At 41.6% G+C, this 27,618-nt stretch overlaps 1 protein-coding gene across 3 annotated transcripts in view; it reads right to left on the bottom strand.

The window, feature by feature from the left end:
* Positions 1-26,936, bottom strand: part of pigg (phosphatidylinositol glycan anchor biosynthesis class G (EMM blood group)) — a 59,877-nt gene extending 32,941 nt beyond the window's left edge. Inside the window, exons 1-8 of one of the 3 annotated variants that reach the window (XM_076739445.1) lie at positions 26,502-26,936; positions 26,192-26,397; positions 19,723-19,932; positions 18,398-18,586; positions 12,714-12,852; positions 7,759-7,971; positions 1,140-1,357; positions 444-728 (exon numbers count right to left, since the gene is read on the bottom strand). In XM_076739445.1, the coding sequence (XP_076595560.1) occupies positions 444-728; positions 1,140-1,357; positions 7,759-7,971; positions 12,714-12,852; positions 18,398-18,586; positions 19,723-19,932; positions 26,192-26,397; positions 26,502-26,655 (1,614 nt within the window). In that variant the 5' untranslated portion in view covers positions 26,656-26,936. Of the gene's footprint in view, positions 1-443; positions 729-1,139; positions 1,358-7,758; positions 7,972-12,713; positions 12,853-18,397; positions 18,587-19,722; positions 19,933-26,191; positions 26,398-26,501 lie in introns of those variants that run through there. The other 2 variants (XM_076739447.1, XM_076739446.1) reach the window with 2 other exon arrangements.
* Between the last annotated feature and the right edge of the window lie 682 nt (positions 26,937-27,618).

Genomic DNA, 27,618 nt, shown 5'->3' with positions numbered 1-27,618 from the left:
TGCATTACTAAAGACTTAGCTAACTTAGCTAAATCACAAAGTGGGGGTACAATAGACAAGACCATGCCATCCCCCCTGAGCCTCAGTAGATTTAGTAGAGTTCTCTCTCAAATAAATTCTCATCGTCTCATAGGTAATGTTTCTCTAAACGCAGGAAGTGAATTATTAAAACATAAGAGTAAAAATCTATCTTTTAAACAGCACTGAGTTACTTTTCCATTCAGACACTGCTATGTTCAGAAACATCCTCTTCCTCACTTCACTATTGTTTGGAAAGCGATCACAGATCAGCTGTACTGGTTCAAAGGTTAGGCTGCATATTAATGCTTTACATGCAGCTTTCTGTGTGAGAGTAAAGCACACGTGAATAACACCTATGAAGCCAAACATCTGTTACAGTCTGTATCCCTATTTGGGCGGTATATTTAGGTACACAAACTCACCTTCCCGTGAATCTTGGATCTCAGGGGGAGTCGCCGTGTTGCCATAGACACCAGAATACAAAACATTGCAGAGGAGAAGGCAACAGCAGCAAACACGAGACCCCAGGAGAGGCTGCAGAAGTAACAGGAGCTCTCAGCAGATGTGCACACCAAGACGTGCACTGAGGCGAGCAGCAGGCACAAGAGGTAGAAAGGCAGGGAGAGCAGGGCTGAGAGGACTGGGAGGTCCACCGCTGCTTCACCACTGAGGGCTTCGGGCATGGCCAGCAGTAAGACCAACAGGAGCTTGAGGGCCAGGCCGGAGGGAGAGAATGGAGAGAGAAGGGGAGAAAAAATTTGAAGGACTTTTTGTTTGACGGACACAACCACAGAAACCTTCAGCGGCATGGCTTGATCGGAACATGTGACCCGTGGAGACCGCACTCTGTTACGTTGGCAGCATGGCAGTGCATGTTTAAATGTCTGCTTAGAGCCCACAGTATTAATAATCCATCTCATCAAAGCTTTTCTTCTCAGTTTATGTGTGACAATTACACTGTTCAAAGTATTTCCTCCATCAAAAGAAAGCTTTTCAATGTAGGTTCTTGTGTTCCTTCACACATGTAACCTTAATACACTAACAAAACAATGACCTACCAGCAACACCAATCTATAAGTCTTTAGAGTGCTCAGGATGAATGAAACTCTCCTGCTTACCTGAAACACAAACACCATGCCTGCGATCATGGAGTACATATCGTACTTGCCCAGCTGTCTGCTGAGGGCTGAACTCATGGCAGCCAGGGCCTCCAGATACTGCTTCAGGACCTTTTTGCCCATGTTGGTCAGCACCTCAGAGGTGTTGCCCTCCAGGTAGAGCTTCATCCAGTTCCCATGAGCCTTTTCTGCCACACGGAACTGTTCAAAGCCTGCATCTGGATTCAACAGAAGTGGATAAAGGGACACCGATATTAACAACTGGCACGTTTAAAGTGTGGCTTTCAAGTGACCATTAATCTGGGATTACTTGGCACTGATGTTTGTTGTCAGGTACTCAAACACTTGTAAAATGTTGTAAAACTTGTTGTTCTTGTTGGAACTGCAGCAGCTAGGTCATTTATATAGATTTGTCAAAATGAGGAGGACATTTGCAGCAACTCATTAATAACCTCTTTGGTTTTTCTGATGCCGCGTCACATTCATTTTGCACTGTTTATTTCTCACCCAATACCATTTGATGCATCAGGACAATTAAACTTATTTATGAAGCCAAACAATCTGTGCTTTCCTATTATGGAGCTTCAACGTCTGCATGCAGACTGCCTCCAAACTGAACGCAGTATTTTCAGTATTACAAGTGAACACTGCTGTCAATTGATGGAATTATTTCTTTGCATTTAACAACAATCTGTCACCATATTGTGACATATTAACGACGTTCCAGCCATGGTTGGAGCCACTGGCAGAAAGGCTCATTTTTGACTACGAGCTGATTTAAAAACAAAGCCAGCCATGAAAAAAAGTGAAGTTAAGGCAGTCTGGAGTACTTGGTCTCATTCTAGAAAAGCCTCCTCAGACAGCTGCCTCTCCTAAGAAAATACAGCTATTCTCTAACTACTTGTTTCCTTATGAATGAGAGTTCACTAATCCCATTCATGAGTTCATCAATCATTTTGATGCATGTCGGATGATTTAAATGGGAAACATCAAATGCCAGTTTTTTTCCTTTTCTGTTTCCTGTGTCCTTAATGTTCCTTAACCCGGAAAAATAACATGCCTGAGGCGGAAAAAAACAAAAAAAACAAGTATACTTTGTCAGGATTCTAACGATGACAAGCTATGACTCATTCACATGTTTACTCAAAGCAGATGAAATGATGCCTGTTTTCATTTCACTTCTGTGCTTTAGGAGCCTGTTCAAGGACAAAGCAATGTGGAGATCTGATTTGCTGTATACATCAGTGAAACACACACACACGCACACACACACACGCATGCACACTCCTAAAAACAATATTTTGCAGTATAACACCTATCTCGGCAGCATAGGCATGTGGGTGATAAATAGTGACTGTGGCTTTGCCAGACAGAGGGGTTGGTAGAAATATTAGAACCTTAAGCCACAGGCATGAATCATACAATATCGATGGCCCTGGCCATGCTTCATCTGTCCAAAAGTACAGGGACTGCTTAATGGCCCTCCAAGATGCCTGAGGTCAGAAGTAAAAGGAAAACATAATATGAAGATTGATACAAGGGAGACAGTGGTGGATTTACAAATGAGTTTCAGAAGGAATTGAGAAATTTACTCCTACTTTCACTGGATAGTTTTAATTTTTAGATCAACATGCAGATAGATGGGACTCGGCAATCTATCCGTGCTTGTCAATGACTGAGCCTTTTGAGGATGCCCCTTTTATACCCAGTCATGATACTATCACCTCTTGCCAATGAACCTGCTTACCTGTGGAATGTTCCAAACAGGTGTTTTTGGAGTCGTTTGTTGTTCCTGTCTGAGTTTGTCTGAAACGTGTTGCTGACATCAAATTGAGAATAAGCAGACATTTACAAAAATCAATGAAGCTGATGAGGTAAGACTCTAAATACATTGTCTTGGTGCTGTTTTCAATGAGCATATGTCAGAAAGGATTAGCAAATTATCAGTCCGGATAACAAGCACATTGTCAACTGTACAAAAAACTAATTCTATTTAGATTTTTTCATGTCTGTGGCATATTCTACAGATTCGGGCACTGGAACTGTATTGAAAGGCAACACAAAATGTCTGTTACTGTAAACGGCAAGATGATCCAATTTCCAAACAGCATGAAGCTAAAGTTGACACATTTGTTAAATATTTCATGCGAGATTACTTCTGAAGCCAAAGTCTGGGTACCTTGCCTGGTCAGTAACACCCCCTTCGGCAAGTATCACAGCTTGTAACCAGCTCAGAGTCTTTCAGTTCCTGTCTGGGGGATTTTCACCCATTCTTCCTCCAAAAGGCCGCACTACTTTTTTCAAGGTCTATCCACAGATTTGTGATCATATTTATGTCAGGGGACTGTGGGGGCCACTGCAAAACCTTCAGCTTGTGTTTCTTGAGGTGGTCCATTGTGGATTTTGAGGCGTGCTTCGGATCATTATCCTCTTGTAGAAGGCATCATCTTTTAATTTTCAGCTTTTTTTTTTTACACACAGTGTGATGCTTGTTTACAGAATTTGCAGCATTTCATTAAATCTGTTCTTCTCTGGGTTAGGGTTAGCAATCTTCTGATTCTGGTTTTGTGGTGAGGACAGAGGAAAGTTTTCTTCTGGTGACTCTTCCATGAAGCTCATTTTTGTTCAGCTGCACAGCAGAACAGAGCAGCACCACTCCAGAGTCAGCTAAAGCTTCGTGAAGGACTTTTACAGTCAAACGAGGGGTTCTGAATTGCCTTTATAACAATCCAACGAGCAGTTCTCTCAGAAAGTTTTCTTGGTCTTCCAGACCTCAACTTAGCTATGTTCTTACATCCTTCTCCTGATTTGTGATCATCAGTTATTTTAATTTTCAGTGCCAGGCAGCTGCTCAGTGGAGCCCCTGGCTGCAGATTGTTTGGACAAGGTTTGAGGAGTCACAGTATTTTAAAAGCTCTTACATTTGCATTACTTGGCCTTTTCTTAACAATGACTGTGAACAAGCCATCACACTAACGAGCTGATTAAGGTCAGAGAGTTTGGTAAAAGTTATCTCAGAGCCCAAATCTTTTGCAGCGCCCACACTTTTGCTTGGTGCTCTTTTCCTTTTTTTTAACTTTAAAATTGTACAAAACAAAATAATACACAAATTTTACTTAAAATGTTGAAAAGAAAGTTTCATCTTAACTTGGAGCTCAGTCCATCGTCTACTCACCTAACTACTCACTACTAGTAGCAGTCCAACAAGTAGGGGTGCAGCGGTGGGGAGGGGGTTGATATAATCATTGCAATCCTGTCTTGATTGCACTGTTACTATTATATAGGGGTTAAGGATTAAAAGCAACAGATAAACAGTATTACAAAAAGACAGGAGGCAGACAGAGAATGTGGCAGACAGACAGAGAGGCAGAACAAGGTTGCTTAAACCTTTTGAGCACCATTTGAGCTGAACTTTGAAAATGTTAGTTTCATGTTTTTCAGGTTATTCAGGTTATTCTTACGCTGGAACAAAGACAGGTGATTGCAAAAACTTCACAGAGATTGCACAATGATGATAAAATCATAAAATATCCACTCAAGCTGAGAGTGGCTGGGAATTAGAAATCTTTTTTTAAATGATTTTTTAAGTACTTTTTGTTCTTCTGATGAAAAATACTTGAACACTCCAATCAGCAGCATTTCTTTCAGACAGAAGAAGCTTTCTTTTACGCAACTTCTTTCTTTCACGCCCAGTAAGAATTTACCCCGACAGGTGTCCAACAGGCATGCGCCTGAAAATATCATCCCAGCAGTGACAACTATTACGTTCCACTGCATAACAGCTTCATGATTACCCAAGTGGACAGATTAAAAAAAAAAAAAAAAAATCAACACATCCAAATGTAGGTCTGCTGAAATAATTTCCATTTCATCCCATCACTATGGAAACCAGGCACCAAAATAGAGTGGAAAATGTGCTGCCAGAGCGTTGAGACTGTTAATGTGAAGGGAAGTAGTTTGTTTCAACTCAAAGTTTTTGAAAATGCAATATGCTGCTCACTACACACAAAGTTGGTGTCGGTGTCCTTTTAGACAATTCAACATATGACACACAAGACAACATGCACTGCAAGACATGTCATTATGCTGCACTGAAAACTGGGACAACAAGCAAGTGTGTGTGGGCCCAAATTCAACACAAAGATGTGTTTAAAAAAGACAAAAACTTTTTGGAGAGCTGCTTGTTTTTTGTACAGAGCGACTATCGACCATGGTCACCTTCTTAGTTAGCATGCTAACATTTTCAAATTAGCACGAAATACAAAGTAGAGCTGAGGCTGATGGGAAGGTATTTAGTCATTTTGACTTGATGGTGAAAAGACAGAATTGTAGTCTCTGTTTCAATGCATCCTGAGGGTGTTATGGTCATCTGAGACCGATGTTATTACCATCCAACCAACTGTTGAGACATTTCACCCAGTGAAACCAAGTCACAAATCTAAACAAATACATTAGGATTCGACTTAGAGACTCCTTCATTGTATTTCTTCCATGTGGCTACTCATCTATTCATATCCCAACCCGGTCATTCACTTACAGGGATCTTGACCACATTTAAAAAACAAATGTACAGAAAATGTAAGTTATCTATTTGACACTATCAGGTATGCTGTCCTGTCAGCAACCATGGCACCATCTATTATCTACTGATTCAGTTTAGGGAAAACAGGTTTTTTTTTTTTTTAATGAAATATTAAATTAAATGTCCAATACCTTTCCAAACAAGCCAGTTACCAAAGAGTTTTCTCTCTGCCTCCTTCCCTCTGTCCCACTTAAACTGATAAGATAAATTACTTCCGACCGATCAAACATTAGCAATGGTAATTGCTGCCATGGGTGTATCAAATGTTTGTGAAAGTGAAGGACAGCAACAGAGAGACAGACGAAGAGGGAGACAGAGAAGAGGCGTGGGGGAGAGGCTGCAAGATGGATAACTCTGACAAACAGTGCGACCCCGAGCTGTAAGTAGGGAGCAAAATTCAGAGAGGATATGCGCATGCATTTGCACAAAGAGCGGGCAGCATTAATGTTCAAGAACAGACCACAGACTGTGACTCTCCCATGTGGAATTTTTCACAGTTGCAAGGTTGTTTAATCAAACTTACAGAAATCAGTACACGGATTTTCCACACAGGGTGTAACCCTGACATGACATGACGCACCGTGTTCAGAGCAGGTCTGCCTGTTTCTCACTCACACTTTCACTTTCACTCACTTTCTTCTTCTTGTCTCAAATGGTCAGTAGCTTTTAGTACCCTACTGTCTGTAAATGCAAACATTTGGGGGATTATCTAACTACAAGATGAATAAAGATGAACAAGAAGTTGAAGATGTTTACCAAAATCTTCTTTTTTTTATGAAGGACTCCAGTGCTGACGAGCTGTGGTATGATGAATCTTTTGAACTTCTAATATGATTCTACCCTCGTCTTAATCAGACCGCTTCAGGTTAAACGCTCTGAGAAGCTGCTTTGATGCAGTCGTCAACATGGTGCGAATAAAGAGGAGATGGACTGTCTGTTTACAGCAAACCGCTTCTGAGTCAACGTAAATCTGTGCCATCTGTGTTTCTTCAGTGAAAACTCTACGTGCACAAAAGTGTGAGTGGAATGCAAAAAAATCTATCATCTAAATAGAATGATCCTCTTATAGTCTGATTTAACCTTAGAACTGATGCAGGGTATTTTGGTTTTTAACTAACTGTAACGGAGATCTGTCAGAACATGTAGAAACCTACATTTCTTTTCTTTCAATTCTGTTTGGGCCAAATAATTACGCTATAGAACCTCAGCAGACGCAGAGCAACATGCAGTAGCCATTCATTTTAAGATGTGAGTCTGGCCACTTTGTTTTTGGCATCTGTTTCTGGCCTCCACCAACTCCTGAGAAGAATATCTGGCTCTTAAGCTGCTAAATGGTCCACTATGTCAGCTAATTGCTAATGTTGTTTGTTGGCTGTTTAGTGCTGGACGTGTTGTGTACAGCGGGTTTATCAGACCCTCTTCATTGAAAAAAGGCTGGAAAACGGGTTGATGAGAGGGAAATAAAAGAGTAACATCGTGGGCCATTACACCAAAACAATGAGCTGAAAGACGTTAAAAAGCTCCACGGAGCTGTGAAGGGTCAGGTGATAATTCCCTGTGGGTTTGTCATTATGAGTGATCCCAGTGTACATCTGACACCTTGTTAATATAGAAATATAAATTAGTGCACCTTGAGGAAAGTCTTTGAGATCATGATAATGTATGTGCTGGACACTGAAGGGGTATATTTTGGAGTTTCAATACGATGGCTGCATTACCTTGAATAGAAAGCTGAGATGGAGTAATGGGACCGGACTCGCGGTGTGTTTGGTGGTTTTACCAACTTCAATAATGTTTGACTGACATAGTGGTGAAGAAAAAATGACTGCATTTTCATTTTGGAATGAACTTAATTGCACTGCTTTCTTACTACTGGCAACAGTCACTTTGTTGCGTGCATGAAAAAATGTCCCCACTGATACTTTCACCATCCTGGAAACAATACAGCATGATGATGAGGCTCCCTGTCAGACAAGGTCCAGGCCTCTCAGGCTTTTAACGAGTCCACAAGTTGAACGCAGTGAATTTGTAACCCACCTTTCTCGTAGTCGGGCATGCTGTCTTTGAGCAGGCAGCTGAGCTGGTGGCCATTGAGATGCAGGTAGCGAAGCTGGTCTCGGAGTGAGGTTTCCGCCAAGACACCCGGGATGACGCGGCCCACGCTGTTTTGAGATATGGGCAGGCCCAGTCCCAGGGCCAGGGTCGGAGTCAGGTCAACCTGCTCTACAACTCCAGGCTTCTCCATCCCCTCTGACATCACAGGATACAAACACACAGGAAAAAACAGTGAGGATGTAGCTGCAATACATGATGGTGAAATATTAACAAATTAATTAAGGGCGTTTGTTTGGATTATTCGGTTTTCGTATTTTGGTGTGTTGAGGCTCGCTGCATGGTTCTCTAACCCTCACTTGTCAATCACTGTGTCTTGTACTGTGATGTCTTTTTTGCTGATAGATTTCTAGGAAGCTGTTCAATCTCATTATTCAGTGCATCTCCTATTCATTTATGGAATACTTGACCATTAAAATGCACCACCTTTTATGCGGCTGTGGATTTTCCTCTTAAAAACCTGCAATGTCAGACGCAGGAAATAGAAAAGCCAAATATGAAATCACAACTGTGTAACATCAATCAGTGATAGTGGGAAGTAAAAAGGATATTTATTTAGCAGAACAGAGTCTCAGTCTCATTTTATCATTTCAAACTCTAAAGCAATTCACAAAACTATCTATACCATGGAAACAAGGTAACAGCTCAATCTTCATACCGTCTGCTGTGGAAGAGTCGACCACTCACACAATAAGAACTTGTCTGAAAGAATTTCACAACGCTCTTCAAGACAAATTTGTAAAAGCAGGTCCATCTCCTAAAGTCAATAGTCTGACACAAACACTACCAGTGGGAAATCCCACACCTTTCTGTTATTTGGAAGTCAGCGATTATGTAAAATATGTTTTACTGTCACTCTAATAACAGCAGCTGCAGCATCTCTGTGCCCTCAGGACAGTCGAGCTGCGATCAGGGGGAAACGAGAGTGTGGAGAAACATCTACAACCTTTCTCCACAGGGCTTGACTCATTAAGGCAAAGTGTATTAGTAACATCTTTGTTGATCAGAACCAGGACAATATTTGAATTCTAACACAGAAAACCTGAATCTGAAAAAAAAAAAAAAGCATCCCAAACAGCCCAGATCATGAATCCTGTATTCATGCCAGAGGGCACAACCACAGGGAGGGCTGTCACAACGTGCAACACAACCCAAACAAACAAACACGCAAAAAAAAAAATGAATGAATGAATAAAATCATTATCATGTGAAACACGGCTTTCATTTTTCAAAGCTTACCTCGTTGTCAAAAGTGAACAGGCATTTTTATGTTGACAGTTGGCTTCCTGTAGAGAGCTTTCAAAAACACGGAGTGGGAGTCATTTCCCAAATTGTCTGTGTCTGAGTGAAGTTTTCAGGTTGGAATAATGAACTACATCACTGTGTAATATATCTGCAAATGAACAACACGGCTCATATGTGTGGGGAAGTGAGACAGCTGCAGACTAAAGACTGGGACAAACCCCAGAGCTATGAGCTAATTTGGTAATTGAACACAATGAAATAAGCCTGGGAATTATCCATTTTATATTAAAAGGAGACGGATTTGCAACAAGACATGGACTTTGCTGTATTAAGCCCATAGCTAATCAGGATAATGCCATTAATCTACCAAGTATATGAGGCTTGTTTGAATCTGTTACACAGCAATGAATGACTGAAACTGCTTAAGTTGTGGTTTTAGTTACAGCAATTACACTAATGAGCAAAGTTGATGGTTTTTTTAAGGGAAGTCTTTTCAAACGAAATGGGGACATTTTGTCTAACGCTGACATTAATCCAACATTAACTGTGTGTAAAATCACACACTATGCTTTTATATATTCATGATGCCATTTGTTCTTTGAAAACAAGCCAAGAAGTTAACAACTGACCACATGGCCATTATGTTACATCCAACCAAACCTCTACAGAAGAATATCCAGTCTGTTTGTACTGTACTGTTTGATTTACACAGAACAGAGCAACTCACATTCTGGCAGAACAGATGTGTCATAACTCAGCAAGAGCTCACACACACAGAATGCTGATTCATAGATGAGGAAACTGCAGCTGATGCTCGCGCCATATGCATTCAACTATCTGGCTTGCTAATATTATCTCTAATATACCGCTGTTGTAGTCATTTAGCTTCGTGATTACTTTGTATGATAGATGGGGTAATATCCATGTTTTCTTCATAGATTATAGCACATTTACATCAATGTTTGTTGTGATTGGGTTTAAACTGGTGCTTGCACATGTATGAAATGTGTATGTGGGTACTACACTTGAGTTCATTATTATCTGTCTCATGTCACCTCTCGGGCTGAATTTTGTGCATCAATATATCAAAACACTGTTGCATCAGTCTCTGGTTGCACCATTGTTGAAGTCCGTTTTGAGGCTGGGAAGTTATCATTTTATCCATTCTCTGGCTTTTTTTTGGTTGAGACAATACAGTGTATCGTGGCTCCTTAAAGAAAGCAATAAATGGGAAGGACACACAGACATCGAGGTAAACAATGGCTGTATGGCCTCTCACACCTACACTGTCTGATTAAAGTGGAGCTGCCTCTCAGGATCCTCCCAGCAATGTCGACTAAATGTTCTGCCAAGCTGCGGTAAGGGGGCTGTTTTCTCAATGATGCATTCAGATTAAAAAGTGAAGCTCAGGTACTGAGCCAGTAATGAACACTGATCCACTGCACTATGTTCTCATGAAGAACAACAAGCAGTTCTCCTTCTCTTTCTCCTCATGAACCATCATTCTCACTAAGTTAAAAATAACCAGCTGTTGCACTAACTGCTGCATTAAATACAACAGATTTCCAATATATGCACATCTAAAGGGATATTAATAGAAAATCTGTGTCTCGTGGCATTAAAGTTACAAAGGACTCAAGGCACAATAGATTCAAAACTTATTTTTTTTCTTTGTAATTATAAGATGAGGTGCTTCAGAGCTGAATGAGAATGTCTCCTCTATAGGTAGAACATGTGGCATGAGGGTGAGGGGTGAAGGTGCTCACAACAGTGCATCTCCACAGACACATGGCTGGATATACACCACCAAGACGACAAGAGCGGACAAAACGCCTCGTGTGGGATTTTAAGAGCCTGAAAACCAGCTCCATATTATGAGCCATGGGGTCCTACATGAACACACAGGAACCACGAGGATTCAGCAGCATTTGAATCAGAATCTAAGGACAGACTGCGGGTTGTTTGGTCGTTGTTAATCAATGTGATCAAACCACACCACACAGCCCCCCCTCAGGGGCAAAACTCTGTTTGCATTTGATGTCTGTTGCCTTTATTTTTGGCTGGCGGTCCAGCGCTATAAATGCAAAAATCTGTTCCCGAGTGAGTGAGTGAGTGTTGAAGTTACACCATTGGTTGGCCGAGTGTTGGAGTTTCCTCACTGGCCTCTGCACTTTGAAAATGAGCAACCTCGCCAACGCGTCACAGCGCGGTGGTGCATCACAGAACATCATTTACGCACAGATGGCAGAGAGACAGAACGGTACTGGATATTCACCATGAGGGCAAAGAAACTGGAAAACAACATAAAACCTACTGCTGTGAGAAGATGGTTCCACATTTTAACAGTCCAGCATAGAGCAGAGTGGAAGAGGAAACAGCTCTCTGTGCACCGAGAGGCATGAGAGAGAGCACACAGTTAAAGCACCACAAATAACAACCACTCCGACAAAACACCCGGGACAGTGTGAGTCACTGAGAAATGAGGGACACGTAATAGATAGATGAATGAAAGAGCAGGGGCACTGAACAGATCATGAGAATAGTTAGAATTTCGAGTGGAGTGGAAAACTCTTTGTTGTGGTTCTTGCATCCGCATTTTTTTGTATTTTGTCACATTATATGCTACTTCAGTACACTTTCAGAACAAATAGAACCCGGAACAGAAAATTGCAGATGCACATTTAACATCAGAGACACGACAACTGACTCTCCGTGTAATAATCCAGCCACAACATACCACGATGAGCACACTCAGTCCAGCCATACTCCAGGGTTCGACCCAGTCTTGTTACTGTGCAGACAGCCCTGAAGTGGTGCCACGAAACGAACTTTCTCACTTCCCAAAGAAACAGTGGTAGCCTCTTTTAATTTCAATGTTAATGAAAAACAGAAAATGATTTCATTAATGGTTTCAAGAATTCATTCAACTGGATGTGTTTCACTGAAGCAAACAGAAGTTGGCATTTGCTTCCTACCCCTTGTGCGATTGGTAAAATTGTAGAATTAAAAAGCATAAAGTTGTACTGGTAGGCAAGTCATTCAAGCTGTTGGCACCACAGGAGGCACAGAGTGCTAGCAAAACCAAGAGTTCTGTAGCAACAACTCAAATGAACTGTAAATGATTAATTCACATGAATGGTCTATAAATAAAAAATCTATGCCCGAAAAGATCTCAAAAATAGACTTGGCTGAGAAAGAGGCAATTATCACAATCACACTTTCACACACTCAACCACATTTATCATTGCAAAATAAAGTTCTGCTCAGGAGTTTCTATTTGCTCTCCTTTGAGATGACACTGCTCCTCACACTAAAATTAACGGGAAGTGATGTGTGAGCGTGAAAGAAAGAAATGCTTTCCCCTCAAATCCTACTTCAAAGTTTAGTTCGACTAATTCATAATTTTCAGTGATTGACTGAACACATTCTCTCCAGCAGGACGGACCAGTGGACAGAGACACTGCCTTGACTAGATGATCCAATATCATGCCATGTCTTCACACTTTCTTATTCACGGGTCTGTATATTGACAGGGTGCAGCTGTAATGGCATCATGAGCCCCCGCCAAGCAGAAACTCTTTGATTTAATGACAACTCTGCTGCCCGCAGCCTCTTTAAACAACCAGACAGTTTACCTTTTCTTTTGAAGGCCGGACTTATGAGCACCAGGGGCGTATTGACTTCTGGCTCCGAGGAGCCTCCGTGGCTGCCGGTCTCCGACATGCCGTGGTCTCCACACAGCACCAGCAGGTAGGGTAAGGATCCCTCTGCCTCCTGAGAGAAGCAAACACTGAGGTTAATGGACTCCCACTCTATGTGCTGATCTGGGAGGGCAAACCTCAAAGCTCCGAGATGTGAATAATTCAAACTTGGCTCTAAATGGAAAAAAAAAACAAAAAAAACAAAAAAAAAACACATCCAGTTTGTAAAACAGAGCAACAGCATGAGACAGTGGCAGCTGGGGTAATAGATTGTTTCACCAGATATTGCATATGGAGACATTTAATAGCAGCAGAAAAGGAAGATATTAAATCAGAACTTTTGAAAAGGAAGTCACGGAAATCACTTCCCGGCACAGTTTCGCTGCAGCTCCAGACTAAAAAAAAAAAAATACAGTAAAGGCAACAAACAAACACAGGATGAATGGTTTGATGACAGACTTTGATCAAACCTGGTTTCTTCCCTAAGTGATTCCCTTTCAACTAGTCTCACAAGAACCTTCCATTGACGGTGAATTCAACAAGAGCGCCCTGTGAGTCATGGTGGTGGGGGATGATTTAAAAGCACGACTACAGATGTTAACAAAACAAAAGCCAAATCTTACCACACATTAAAATACTCTCAAAGGACTCCTCAGCTCAGTGTTGAATCACACATAAAGAAAAGACAAATCAAACACCAGAAACTTCATTTATGATTACAGATTGAAAATTGCGTCCTATCATCCGCAGATGAACAGACAGCCTGAGAGACAGAAGAGGCAATGGCTGCTGATGGCCGAGATAAATCATGTTTTTGTGTTTGGAAGCCAAGCGAGATAAAATGTGAGTTTCATTTAGGGTGACCTTATCCCAGCAGACACATAGAAAAGGCCAGCGCCAGCATAAGTGTTGATTTTTTAGCAGTAGCTACAGTAACATATTGAGAATACTTTTTGGATGCTGGTAGAAGGTGACATAAAAACATGATGAATACATCGAGCAAACGCTGCACGACGGAGTCCGAGCCAAACAGTGCCATTGTGCTCAGCTGACCTATTACGTTTGCTCCTCACTCAGCAAAGACGGATCAAAGACTACCTCCTGTCCTAGATTTTACCTCTTGGATGCTTGTTATAAATGGCACTGGACACAAGGGATCCACAAAAACACCCCAAGACCGGTGCTAAACACCGCTGAGCCCCACACTGAGCGAGCGAGCGTCTTCTCTCTTCAGGATAAGTCAGAGTTTACTCTCGTTCTGGAGGATGAAAGCACCTGGCCTCTTTGGGGAGACTTTATAAGAAACCTTTTTAAACCAACACACAATGTACCACGCTGAACCAGATGATAACTCATGCTCTCCATGGGCGAGACGAAAGAAAAAACAAAAAACAAAAAACACAAGCTGAATGGTTTTTATTTTTACAGAGCCATCATGTAATTCACGGGTTATTTATGTTCCAGGGGGTACGTGGAAAGCTCAACTCATTAACTCAACCCCAATCAACCAAAATCTAGAAATTGTAATTTGAGTAAAAAAAATATATGTGTTGCTATTTTTATATGTGTTGCTACCGAGTGTGTTGTTGAAACAGTTAAAGCTGAATGACTAGTTGAAAATGTTTGCTAAAAGTAACGGAAAAAATTGAAAAAAATCAAGTAAGAGTAATGAATAAACAGTAGAATTAGCTAAAGGTAATGGATGAATGGTTGAAACATTCAGCTTTTCCCTCTCAAACAAACGCAAATCTGACCAAAGCGACCTAAATATTGAAAATTCAATTGTATGAAAACACTGTTGTGAAATAATAAACACCTTCATATGACTAATCGTGTTGCATGAAATGTTTGAAACATGACTGGTGGGGCCAATGAAATTCACTTCTGAGCTCGTCTGATCCAGTCGAGCTGTGGAGGCACATCAGATGATAAAAAGGAGTCACTGTGGTAAATCGTGTGAGCATGTGTAGTAAAGAAGGCACTGAGGAGTTACAACTCAATAACTGGACAACATTCAGGTCTTCTATCAGGACACACTATTATAAGACAGAAGGGAAAAAAAATGGAAAAGAGACATAAGAGTCGAAAGACTTTGATTAATCTCTCTTATGAAACACATGGCTCAGATTCCACTCCGGTCTGCAGGTCAGGTTGAAGAAGTTCTGCACTTCAAACAGCCAAAGCAACAACCGAACCCAAAAACCTGAAATATCCACAAGAGAAGATTGAGGCCATGTGATCTCAATTAACACAGAAGTGTGATGGAGGTCTTTATGACCAGGAGGTCCTGCTTTCCAATCATGCTTTAATGGAGAGTGTTGCAGCGGTCCACTCTGCAGGTAGAGCGTGTCTCTGCCCCAAATATGAGCTCGCTGAAATAGGCTACTGGCATCACATTACGACAGATACTGAGGGCCGTCGTTTGAATGTTACCCTGCTTTTCTCCTTCCCTGTGCTGCAGCAGGAGCCGCCGTGCATCTTACGGACGCAGCAGAAAACAAAAGCCAGCTCACACGTGCAGTCAGATGTTCAGCGCACACCCCCAGCATGTTACAAGCATGTGTTCATCAGAGAAAACATAGTTGTTCTTGCAGAAGCCTCTAAGGTATTGTGCGGGACCCCGCTGGGCTGTGTCTATTTTTAGGTCACAGTGCTGCCGTAGAAGAGCAGCCACAGCTTTCACTAATGTAACTGAAGCGAGACTTTCATTCAAAGAGCTCAATGGGAGCACGTATGAGGCTGCCAGTGCACACAATGCACAGATGTCACCATGAGCCTGCAGAGGCAGGATTTAACAAGGCAGAATTCACAACTTTGGGGTAGAGGTGAAATGTTGCCTCAACATTTCCAGAAATACCCATCAGTGCGTCTTTAGCAAAGAGAAAAAGTTTACAAGGATATCTGCGTTCGGCTTCTGTTCTCTCGCTGCCATTTCAGAGACACAAAGGGACGAGACAGAGGGAGTTTGAAGGCTCGTGTTGACATGACTTCACAACCTAAATACAACAGATGAACGACAGCGAGACAATGCCCATTAAAAACACACACACATACACACCGCAAAGACAATATGCAAGCACTGCTGTCAGAGCACACAGAGAAAACAAGGCCGCAAGACCTGCACACTGATCAAAGACTAAATTAAAGATAACGCTTATTAAATCTCTGGGGCTGCTGAGACAGATAACATAATAACTGCTGGAAACATTGGAAATTATCTGTGTAATTAAGTGACCATCCAAAAACTGATAATGCTAAATATTCCCTTATTGCATCATTAATACATTAACCATTGATCGCCGATATAATTCATCATATTTGCATCTCATTTATTTACCATACAGTGACATTAACTGCTATTATAACGACCCTCAAAACCCTTCAAAAATGTTAAAATTCCTCATCAACAGTTTAATGACTCTTAATAGAAGGAAACAGGTGTTGACAAGCAACAATTAAACTAAGCAGCAGCAAATCAGTCGAATTAAGCCAAACCAGCATTCTCTTTAAATACAGCGAGTAAGCAACAGACACGTTCAAGTCAACTTTCATCAAATTAAACCTAATTTCCGACATTTTTTAAACCTTATCATTGTAAATGGCAGAGTCCACCATTCCCACAGCAGACTCAAACTGCCCCCCACCACAAGAAGGATCTGCTGGTTGTATTTTGTATTGTCTTAAGTCGGTCCATCAAATGCAAACACAGTGAGGGATTTTAACGCTGCATTGACTGTTTTTTGCTCCTGTCGGGGCAAAGCTCCATAAGAAGCTGAACAATAGGCATCTATCATTTTTCCAACCCAGTTTAGATGAAACCGCGCCCAATTCTGTATGACCAATGCCTCGACGGCTGTGTTCCCATGGAAACTCTGCTCACGCAGGTCATTCTTGCACCAGTGGAAGCATGGGGAACTGAATTTGATGAAATGAATGTTACTGTTCATCATTGTTGAGTGATGAACGTTAACTCTTAAGCACAATGGGTTGACAGTTTGAGTCAAGCATTGAGGCTGCACTCTGTGTCTGTGTTGTTCTTGTGATTGGTTCTGGGCTGGGCAGAGCAGACAGGCCAGAGGCCTGTAGGACGGTCTGCCACCGGGCTGCCCCTCCACACACGGCAAGCTTGGACTGACGTTACGTGGTTTTGGCTGCAGCACGGCATGGTTTGTTTTGAGAGCAGACCAGGGAAGATGCCGAGTGTGAGTCCATCGAACGGCCTGATGGACCAGCCAGCGCTGCAATTGGCAGGCATCAGCCCCGGCCCGGAGCTGGGTTCAGGTCAGGGTCCAGGTCCAGGTACAGGTCCAGGTCCAGCCCGATGGAATGACCACAGTCTATATTGTATGTTCTTTTGTGCGTGTTGCTTAAGTCACAATGTGGCTGTGTACACAGATTACTGTCCCCACAACATGAGTAATAAATGAGTAATTAACACACACACGCACACACACACACACACACACACACACACACACACACACACACACACACACACACGCACACACACGCACACACACGCACACACACGCACACACACGCACACACACACATGCACACACATGCACACACACGGACTCTCAAGGTGAAAACAGTAGCATCAATGCTGTCACGGTTGGTAATTACACACATGGCCTTATTAAGTCGATACGAAGCGCTGCATGTAATGATTCATTTCATCATAGATTAAACTGCTCGTTATTTTCTTGATTAATGGATTAGCAGTCAATCCATTAATGATCTATTAAATGTGAAACAAAAAAAAAACAAACACAACAGTGTAAATGGCCATCACAATTTCCTAAATTCCAGGGTGATGTCATCAAATTGTTGGTTTTGTCTGACCAACCAAAGACATTCAGTTTACTATCCCAAAAGACAAATTAAAGCAGCAAATACTCCTGGGAAGCTGGAATTAGGAAATGTATTGCATTTTGCTTAATGCAATGCTTTTTGACAGCAACTAATCAAGTTATCCTTTCAGCTTCATTTATATGGTAAACAGCTGCTTCTTTACACAAGACCTGCAACAGTTTCTGACCACCTGACAAAAGTAGGACCAACATTCACTTTCCTTTTGGCTCAGTTTTGGTCTCCTCAGAATAGCAGTCAGGCTCTTTTGCTGCTAAACACCAGCTACTGGCTAACTTTGTCTGTCTGCTGTTTGGTGTTGGACGGGTAAGGTACAGTGGATCTGAGCGTTTTTACTGCAAACAGGAGCCTGCTTCTTTAAACAAGGCTAATGACAGCAGTGAGACTGAATCACAACCGTCAAGTGTTGGAGCATAAAACCAAAATAAATAGGTGAGAGAGGCTTCAACATTCTGTAGAGGTGGACTGAAGTGCAGAGTCTGACAGTTCATCACTATGAGTGACACTATTCACATTACACCAAGTCAATTACACCAATTTTTCCACATGAAAGTGTTGACTGGAGCAGCATTAAAAACATCCCATACGTGTCCAGAACTCTCTTGACACGTTCGCAAAACAAACTCTGCAACACGTTTCCCACTGCAGAAAATCTAATTAAACAAATTCTGAATTCTGAACCGGCAGAACAGCAGAACATGCAGAGGCAACATGACCTATGAGCAGAGATCAGGATAAGAGATTACCTTTGAAATGAGGGCGCTGTGGATCTTCTTCAGGATGTCATCCATCTCCAGCAGCTTGGGCTGGATGAGAGAACTGTGGGGTCCACTGATGTGACCAATATGGTCAAGGCCTAGATAGTGGAGAATCAAAATGTCCCAGTCATCTCTCTTCAGGGTGCTGTCCAAATGACGAGTCACATTGTTGTCAACCTACATGGAGACAGGATGCATAAAAGACACACATTTACTGATCTACAGGATTTCAACTAATAACCAACTTAGGCTGGTATAATTCAAAATTGTCCCCTAGAGCAAATAAAACTGGCGCTGAAAGGAGCTTTATCCAAAGCCGTGACAAAGTCTGGTGATTGTGTGATTATCATCGCGCAAAGATTTTCCGGCAGATATTTGCCTTCATCCCACATTTCAGGTAAAAGGCTCAAAATTCAGCACCACCAATATTCGAGAATAAACCAGCCCAGACTGTGTACAGTCCCACAGTAGATTTGTAGCTACGACATATGGAGCTAACTGATGAGCAGTTTTCTGTGTGATCTCATCTCTGTGCCTCCCTGGTGGATCGGCTGCCTTCTTCGGTAATGCAGTGACTGGATCACTTCCAGACATACATGAACAGCATACTGCACAGAAAAGATACATAAACCACTGCTTATTTAATCACTGATGCATTATGTACAACCGTTGCTGTATGTATAAATACATAAATGTATAGCATTCATATGAATGATCAAGGTGAGGATGGGAGGATTCTTAGGAAAATGTCTTATTTATACAGGTATTCCTTCCTCTTCCTTGTGTCTATGTTTCTGAGAGGCATAATATGGAACATTTCTGCACTAAAAACGACCAGAGTGATGTTATATATTTTGTTATGCTTATGTGTATTTTGTGTTTTGTTGTGTTGTGTGCATTTAGAAAACTTTAAAACATGATTTTGTCCATGAACATTTCTGCCTGAGTCATGTCAGATGGATTTTCATCTGCAGTGGCAGTTCTTCAACAAGACAACAACTCCCATGATCCCATGCTACTTCATGACTTTTCATAGACATAGAAAACATGATTTCTGGAACAACTGAACCAAACTTTTTCACAATATGAAACACCTGAGGTTCAAATGAATCATGAATTCATGCTGCAAAACGTTTAGTTTAAAAAACTTCCACGTCACGGCTACCGTATAAAATAAGCTTTCAGAATTTCTTTATGCATCTTTTTTAAAATTCATCTATCCAGTGCTTTCATCCTTTATTGATGTTGACCAGAAAAACACATCACTCATATCGCTCGAAAAGTCAATCCCTGGCTGTTTGACTCGCACACACCTCAGTGTAGTCAGATACGAAGAAGGAGGTCGTGCCGTCGTACTCCATGAAGTGTTTGGGGAAGAGGCGCACCCAGGTGTCATCTCCGTAGAACACTATCCTCTTCCCTGCTGCTTTGGCCTGCCAAATGAGGTTGTCTTCCAGCAGTGCGGGAGAATTCAGGTTCATTACCACATCAATGAAGCCTGGGATACTGCCAGTGGTGAGAGCCTGGGGAGGGATATGTTTTTGTCATTGTCCTTTGAACAATAATTGTCTTTTAATGGTGTTATACAACCTCACATTTGCATCATATTAATCAAGGTAATGAAGATTTGTGCTGCAAAAGAAATACATTCAATTAATCAATTTCCTTTTTTACCTGACTGATCTGACATTGGGAGCCAAACTAATTCCCACATCCCCAAAATAATCTTGCTGCCACAAATGGAAGCTGAAAGCTGAATCAGGCAGATTGACGATATTTATAAAGCATAGTTTCTACTGATTTCATCATGGAATGTGAAATAAAACAAGACTGGCCTCCATTTGACTGACAAGGAAAACACAGCCTGTTTGGGAAGTCAGGAGAGAGCCTGGCGCATCGTCGAGGGGGGAGTACAAAGGCCTTGTCTTTATGCACTGAAGGAGACATGAGATTGCAGATGCTGGCAGGAAACGGTGTTAGAGATCCTGCGGGACGCTCAGAAATCCAGGCTGAAATCAGAGGTGACCAGCCTTTATTGTGTGAGGGCCCCGGTGTTAGAGGAAGCTGTCGAGGGAGCGGGGCCGGCGAATTCAAAGTCATCTTTGAAATCACTTCTTAAATCACTATTTTATCTGCTTCAGTGTTGATGCATTTGTCCTTACATAAACCCTGTTTTCACTTCACATCTGGGCATTCTGTTATCAGTTTTTATATAGTAGTGTTTTTCTTTTTTTTCTTGCAAAACACTTTGCAGCCGTTTGTGAGCGGTTACAGCGTGAGTACCTGTCCTGTAGCAACTTTGTGGCCACTTCAGACCCAGGAGACAAATAGCAATAAAGATATCGCAAAAACCCTCAATCAACTTCAAGAGCTGTCACATGCTGCAAACTTCATTGTTTATCAATGTGCGTCTTGATATGTGGGAGCAAAGTTCTCCTCTGTCACTTTGAAAGGTTTGCGTCTGCTACTTAACAATGACAAACTAATAAACATGCTTTATGCCTTTCAGTGTTGCGAGCTGATTCGCAGGTATTGCTCTGACAGGAAACTGATGCCGAGAGCCTCATCTTGTGAGCTTTGTTCCTGAGCTCAATTATTCACCGCTTCCTTCCTTGCGATTGTTTTGCTCCTGCCAGTGCAGACGCTTGTTTCAGGAAGAGATGGATGGTTCCGCTTCAAAAGCAGTCCTCTCTTTCTGCCTGTTCATTTTCACTGTGGTCCTCAGTCTATTAATAGAGATTGTCTGACCAATGAAACCAGATCAAACGCTTTGTTGTTAGGTGATAACAAACACGGGGGCATATGGAGATAATCCTACAGTAAAGAAAACGATCAGCTGGAGATTCGGCGAGAGAAAGTTCACTGCTTAAAAAGGACAAATTTTAAAATCTCTCCAGATGCCAAAAAAACATTGAGAAGCTGCCCAAACGAATCAGTGACTCATCAACATACTAATTACTGGCCCGCAGTATGTGTCTCGGCTTACGATGTGCCACTGCTTAAATGTCAAATACAATATCAGTGGGGTATACAGACACTCTCTGGCACAGTGATGAAAACTTGTAAAGGTGCCAAAACACAGACGGAAGGGGGCTGCGACTTCGAGTCATCAAGGCTGGCAAAAGACTTCTTCTTTTCACTTACTTTTGGTTTACGACTGAAAGGAAGGCTTTCTACCAGTAACTTCCAAATATCCTCATTCTTCTCAGGTCTTCTTGCCAGATAATGCCTCAGTGTGTGTATACTACCCCGCCAGCCTTTCAAACACCATCAGCTCGCTGCTGCTGCAACTGTTATGATGTACTGACTTCATTGTCCAAATCCAGCACCTCAGTAATGTGCACTGACTGCTGTGCCAGTCTGAGAGTGAGGCTCAACTGGCCACATGTGGATACAGGAGAGGGGAGGAACAGCAACTTCTTTTCTCTTCCTGTCATATTGTTAGAAAGAGCAACTAACTTGGAACCGTTAAATTTAGTGGGGCGGCCTCAGAGTAGAGTTTCCAGGTTAACAATTGCTTGCTTTCTGGCAGCTTCATAAAAAATAACAGACAAGAAACTAGATACTAAAACCTAAATGCGCATGTGAATACATCTTCAAAATCAGCCGTGTGTGCAGGAGGCTTGTAACTTTCTTAGATACAGTGGAGGCAGTGGTAGGTCTAATGTGTGTTTAAATTAATGGCTGTGCCACTGAGAGATTATGATTTAGGTTAGTTGGCTGTGTCATACCAGTTAATTGGGTGCAATGCAGTGATAGTGGGCAGTAAATGGCAGTTGGTGTGTACTGCCACCTACTGGTGCATTACAAAATCCCAGTGCTGTGATGGAACAGCTTCACCTTAATTCCTCTGATGGTGTTAAGATCTGTGAATAACACGACACCAGCATTAAGCTGAGCTCTATTTCTATATACAGGAAAGTAATGTGTTGCCTCAGAGCTATGATGATGTTCTTGTGATGCTCCAGCTGCAGATGTTATTAGAGTGGGCTCTCATTTGAATTGCCTCAAAAATAAATCTATATTTCAACTAACTGCCAATCTGCCATTGTTTTTTGGAGAGGTGTGTCAATAGATGAGGAAGAATACGAAGCCACTACATGAGGCTGAAAAAGTAAGGTGTTGTGCCTCAAATCTATTATAGCTGCTCAGCCCCTTAAAATGTGATTAACTGGCCCTTCTGCAGGGTTTACAGATGTACCTGTATGCTCTCACCGAGCCTGCAAATCAAACTTAGATGTCTCTGGACAGCTGAGGAGGTGGCACATTCAATTCCTCCTCTCCTCCACACGCTGTACTGTACCTCTCTGCTGCACCATAAACCCATCATGCCTATGCTTCTAAATCAGAAAGATGGTATTTGGAATTTCCTCTCTAATCAATTTCCCTCCACATGATCATTTACCATCAACAAATCTTTTGAGACGCTTCACATCCAGAGCTGTTTTCCCAAGCGGCCCTCTCCCTCCATCATCACTGCATCCTTCTCTAAACCCTTGGATTACGGTGGCACATCTGTCTCCCTACAAGTCCACCTCAATCACGCTCAGCTTTATCCCATCATTCCTCCTCCACATCATCATTGACCTGCTCCATCTCATGACAACCAACTTCAGCTTCAGCTTGTAACAAGAGATGAAGACAGATCTCTGTTCGAGACAGCCATCCTCATGCATTGAGTTTACAGAGACAGTTTATGTCCTAAATGCATTAAAAATCCACAACAACAAGAGCCACAGTACACATTGTCAAAAACTGGAAGCACAGCCCTCATCGATTAGTCTAAAGGTAAGAAAACGCTCAAAAAACAGTCAACATTAAGCACAATTTAATCTATATGGTTAAACAATGTCTGTAAAAAAGCATGAATTGATAATCACATTCTTCAATAATCAACTGATATCTTAAATGTGTGGCACTTTGAGCCACGTGTTATGAACATTGCACATTATTCTGTAATTTAAATGGGTACGTTAATGAAAATTATAATAATAAGTAATAATAATAATCTAAAAAGTTTAAGCGACTAGTATTTCTGGTGCCGAGTAGTGAGGATAGCGACCTTCCAACTAGTCGACTGATCAGTCCCTATCAATTAATTGAATCAACAGAAAGTTAATAGCAAAAATAATGGATTCATCGTTTCAGTCACTTTCCAGGCATTCACTGGTTACAGCACTCACAAGGACTTAATGCTTTTCTTTGTCATATATGATAATAAAGTGAATACCTCTTAAGCATTGTGTCGTACAAAACTAAATTAAAAACATCCCACTGGGCTCTGGGACACTGCAATGGGCATTAGACAGCTTTTTTTGATACCAGATAAACAGAAAAATAATTAGCAATTATTTTAGCAATCAATTAAGTCATTTCTTTAGCGAAAACATCAAACATTCCTTAATTGCAATTTTTTAATGGTGATAATTTTTCTGAATTTCTGTCTCTTCTGACCAAACGTTACACATCTTCAGATTCTAGAGTGTTTGGATGCTTCTCAGCAGTGAGCATTTGCTGCTTTTCCTTGTTTTTTGTGACAGAAAATGAAATATCTGTCACAAAAAAGGAAATGTGCAGGCTTTCATTCATTTATTATCAGTTAAAATGAGCTTTTTTAATACATTGCTTTGTGCTCAGATAACCTTTAACAGGCATTTCTCATTAAACAATTTTTAAAGGCTGAATGAATAATTCATTAATTTAAAAAAAATAAATATGTGAATTAAAAAGAAACATAAGCTGTTCCCTCACAGTGCACCATGCTCTGTCGGATCAGGCTTCAGGTGGGCTTTATTAGTGGGACTGTGACGCTCCAGGTTGTTACTGAAGTGCTGCTTCTCCTTCTTTTCACAACTCATCCTGTCTCTGACACTGTCAACCAGCACACACTGTTTGCCAGTTGCAGGCCTTTCCTTCTATCTTCCTGAGCACATTTATGAGCCAACGCTGAGAAGGAATCTGTCCACACTGTGGATCCTAAGCAGCAGGATTCTCGAGGGTTGAGTTTTGGCTCCAGTCTGTCAGCACATCCCCATTCCTGCCCCTGCTGCTTAAGCCTGAATGCAGCCTTTTATTCTGCCCTCCGACAGTCCGGCTGAATATTCTGCTTCACCTGACAACTTCAGTTAGATGCCTTTCCACCACATCAGCACTGCCCAGCATCCACATGGAGAAGGCCGAGCTGCTCTTTTTCCTGGAAAATCATTCCCTTGGCCAAATCTCACCAGCACCACTGACAACAACACACCGACTGTTTCTGCCCACAAACTTAGTGCTTCAGCACAACCACCTGTCATGCAAGGCACATATAACATGACTGTAATTCCCTCCTGGCTCTGCTCCCAAAATACTCTCATCGGCATGACACACCACCCAAGTGTGACAACTCACCACGTTGTCACCCTTTGCAAATTCTGCCATCTAACCCCATTTGCAGTTGAAGGCTGAAAACTTAGCACCTTTTTCAGAGTGTGCCTCACACTTTTCTTTTACATGATTATTCTGGGCTCACAGGAATACTGTGAGGGCATTTTGGCTCCAACACTTGCAGCTTATATGGTAGATGAAATATTGGTGATACAGGAATTTAAACTTGTTTTACTCATTACAATTCTTCCCATTACCCAAGGAAGAGTAACAGCAAATCCTCACATTTGAGAAGAGGGAAGCAGTAAATGTTTGGCATTTATGCATGACAAATTACTTCAATGACTGATCACATAACGTGTTTTTTGATTAATTTTGCCATGCGATTAATTGACTAATCGCTTCAACACCACTTTCACAATTGCTAAAAAGCACTTAATTCATTTTCTTTCTATGAATTTAACAAATTGCTGTGGATCTGACATTGCTGCCATTTAGTGATTAGATAACATAGTTTAGGGTCAAACTTTAAACTCACACATACAAACTTACTGCAGGATAACAAACTTATTGCAGGGCTGAAAAAATAATAATCAAGTCGGCGTACACTGGTGGCTGAATGTTTAAGGCAGCGACCATGAACCACAATGTTCCCTTTTCATTTGGTTGCATGTCATTCTCCATCTCTCTCCCTCCTCATTGACTGTTATCTCTCTGTCTCGACCAAATAAAGGCATAAAATGCCCAATAAGTAGTTCATATTTCATTGAAGAAATTAGTTCTGGAGTCTGTCATCCACCTGTAATTGACTTGAGGTTCCCCTCTTGCAAACAGGAAAGTCTGAAATTGTTCTTTTAAGGGTGATATATACCCACACTGATACATGTGGAGAGGGCAAAATGTTAGAAACACCTCTCAGTATATCACAGTGGCCTCTAAAACGATCACTCACTAGAATCAACACCTCTTAAAAAAGTTCCAACAACACCTGAATATAATTGCAGGGCTGCTGTGGTAGACTGCATTAGCTTGGGCTAGGTGGACCTGACACACAGGAAACTGAGTGTACCTGTCCGCTAACATTTCTGAAAGGCTTCATGCCTTTTTCAATAAACTGCTTTTCCTTTTAAAAAATCAAACTACATGTGACCATGTTTTAAGATTTACATCTTCATTGGAACAGATGGGCTTTGGGCTAAGAGCCACAGTGAAAGGAGGGAAGAAGTGATCATTTGGATCTGGATGGTTGACTCATCACAGCAGTTTTATTTCCAGCTAACCGTGACCTGCCAATCAAAACAAGAAATTCTAGCAGAGTAAAGGCTTGAGTAAGGTGACACGGTGAACAGACCTGATGGATGAGTTCTCACTTTAATCTCCACATAATGACACCTGCCCGACACAGTCACATCTTACCTTGATCCGGGGCATGGTGACAGTCGGTGGTCTTGCCTTGGCCACAAAGCTGTTCGAGGAGCCTCTTTCTACCACATGTCTGGTGTAGGGCATGTACATGCGACCACTGGGTCCAAATACAAAGTCCTCCCGGAGGGCATCCACTAACATGATAACCACCCTTTTGAAAAGGGGTTTGGGGAGGCGAGAGGAGTTGATGTAGCTTCCTGTAATGAAAGCAAATATTTCTAGAGTATTCCAGTCAACAGCGCAGGCAGATACTCGCATATCAACACAGGTAAGTCTGAGAGCCAGACGATGCTGAGCTCACCTGTCAGCGGCTCCGCCGGCAGATCTGACAGCTTGCTCTTGGATGAGAGAGAAGACTTGACAGGTACAGGAAAAAATCCCCGAAGGAAGAGGGCAATGCCAATCACCTCACATATTAAAATAAACGAGGCAAAAACAGACGAGCGTACTTTCATTTTGCTGGTTGACGAACACTTCCAGGGACGAGTAAGTTAGTAAAATAACTTGCTAGCTAGCAACCGACATGACGCTTCCTACAGTTTACCCAAATAGAGGAGAAGATAGAAAGCCATAACATCCCATTTCAGGTGGATACACTGTCAAACAACATATTACAAAGCCACGTGTCTCTGTATCTAATAGACGGCCTCTAAATTATATATTTGTAACAGCTCTACAGCGTAAAGTACAAATACCAGTTAGTGTTGTAGCCATTCACAGCTGCTTCCGCATTGATAACATGGAACTACGGGTACCGCGTAGAATCAAACAAGATCGATACGCTTTTCTTCCCCTCAATGGCATTGTATGATTGGCTCAGCAGGCTGCATCAATGGGCTCCTCAATCACTTCCACTGCCATAGGCTATGTGGTATGAGTAAAAACCTAAATATAGTGTCTGTAATTAAAGGCAGGACTTAAGACAGTCTTGTGTTCATTTCTAGGAGGGTGAGAGTGGGTAAGTCCTTTGTTTTGGAGCCGTGTGTACACAACATAATGAAATTGTTGTTGTTGCTGTTATATGCTGTAAACTATTTAATGGACAAAAATAATGGAATATTTAATTATTAAAAATAGCAACAGGATAATAAGGCATTGAAATCAGCAATAAATACCTATAATTTAGAGAGAATGCCATTCAAGCCTTGCAGATTAACTTAGTCTTAAACAATGAAGGTACAGGTGTAGACCAGTTAAATACACTGAGAGACTTTAAATCTTGCTGCAGTTTATTTCAGTGGAGTGTAGCAAATATTATTTAGTTTCACAGTGGTATCAGTCTTGAAACATAGTGAAGAGACTGTTTTCAAAGAGGGATTCATAAATATACAGTAAAGAGAGGAGGTTAGGTTTTAACTGGCTAGGCTAGGCTACATTCCTGTATAAACCTGTCACCTGTTAAAATCTTAGAGCCTTGT

Source organism: Chaetodon auriga, chromosome 9, assembly GCF_051107435.1.
Source record: "Chaetodon auriga isolate fChaAug3 chromosome 9, fChaAug3.hap1, whole genome shotgun sequence".
Taxonomy (NCBI): Eukaryota; Metazoa; Chordata; class Actinopteri; order Chaetodontiformes; family Chaetodontidae; genus Chaetodon; species Chaetodon auriga.
The sequence above is the reverse complement of the archived record's forward strand: the minus strand, read 5'-3'. Positions and strand labels throughout refer to the sequence as shown.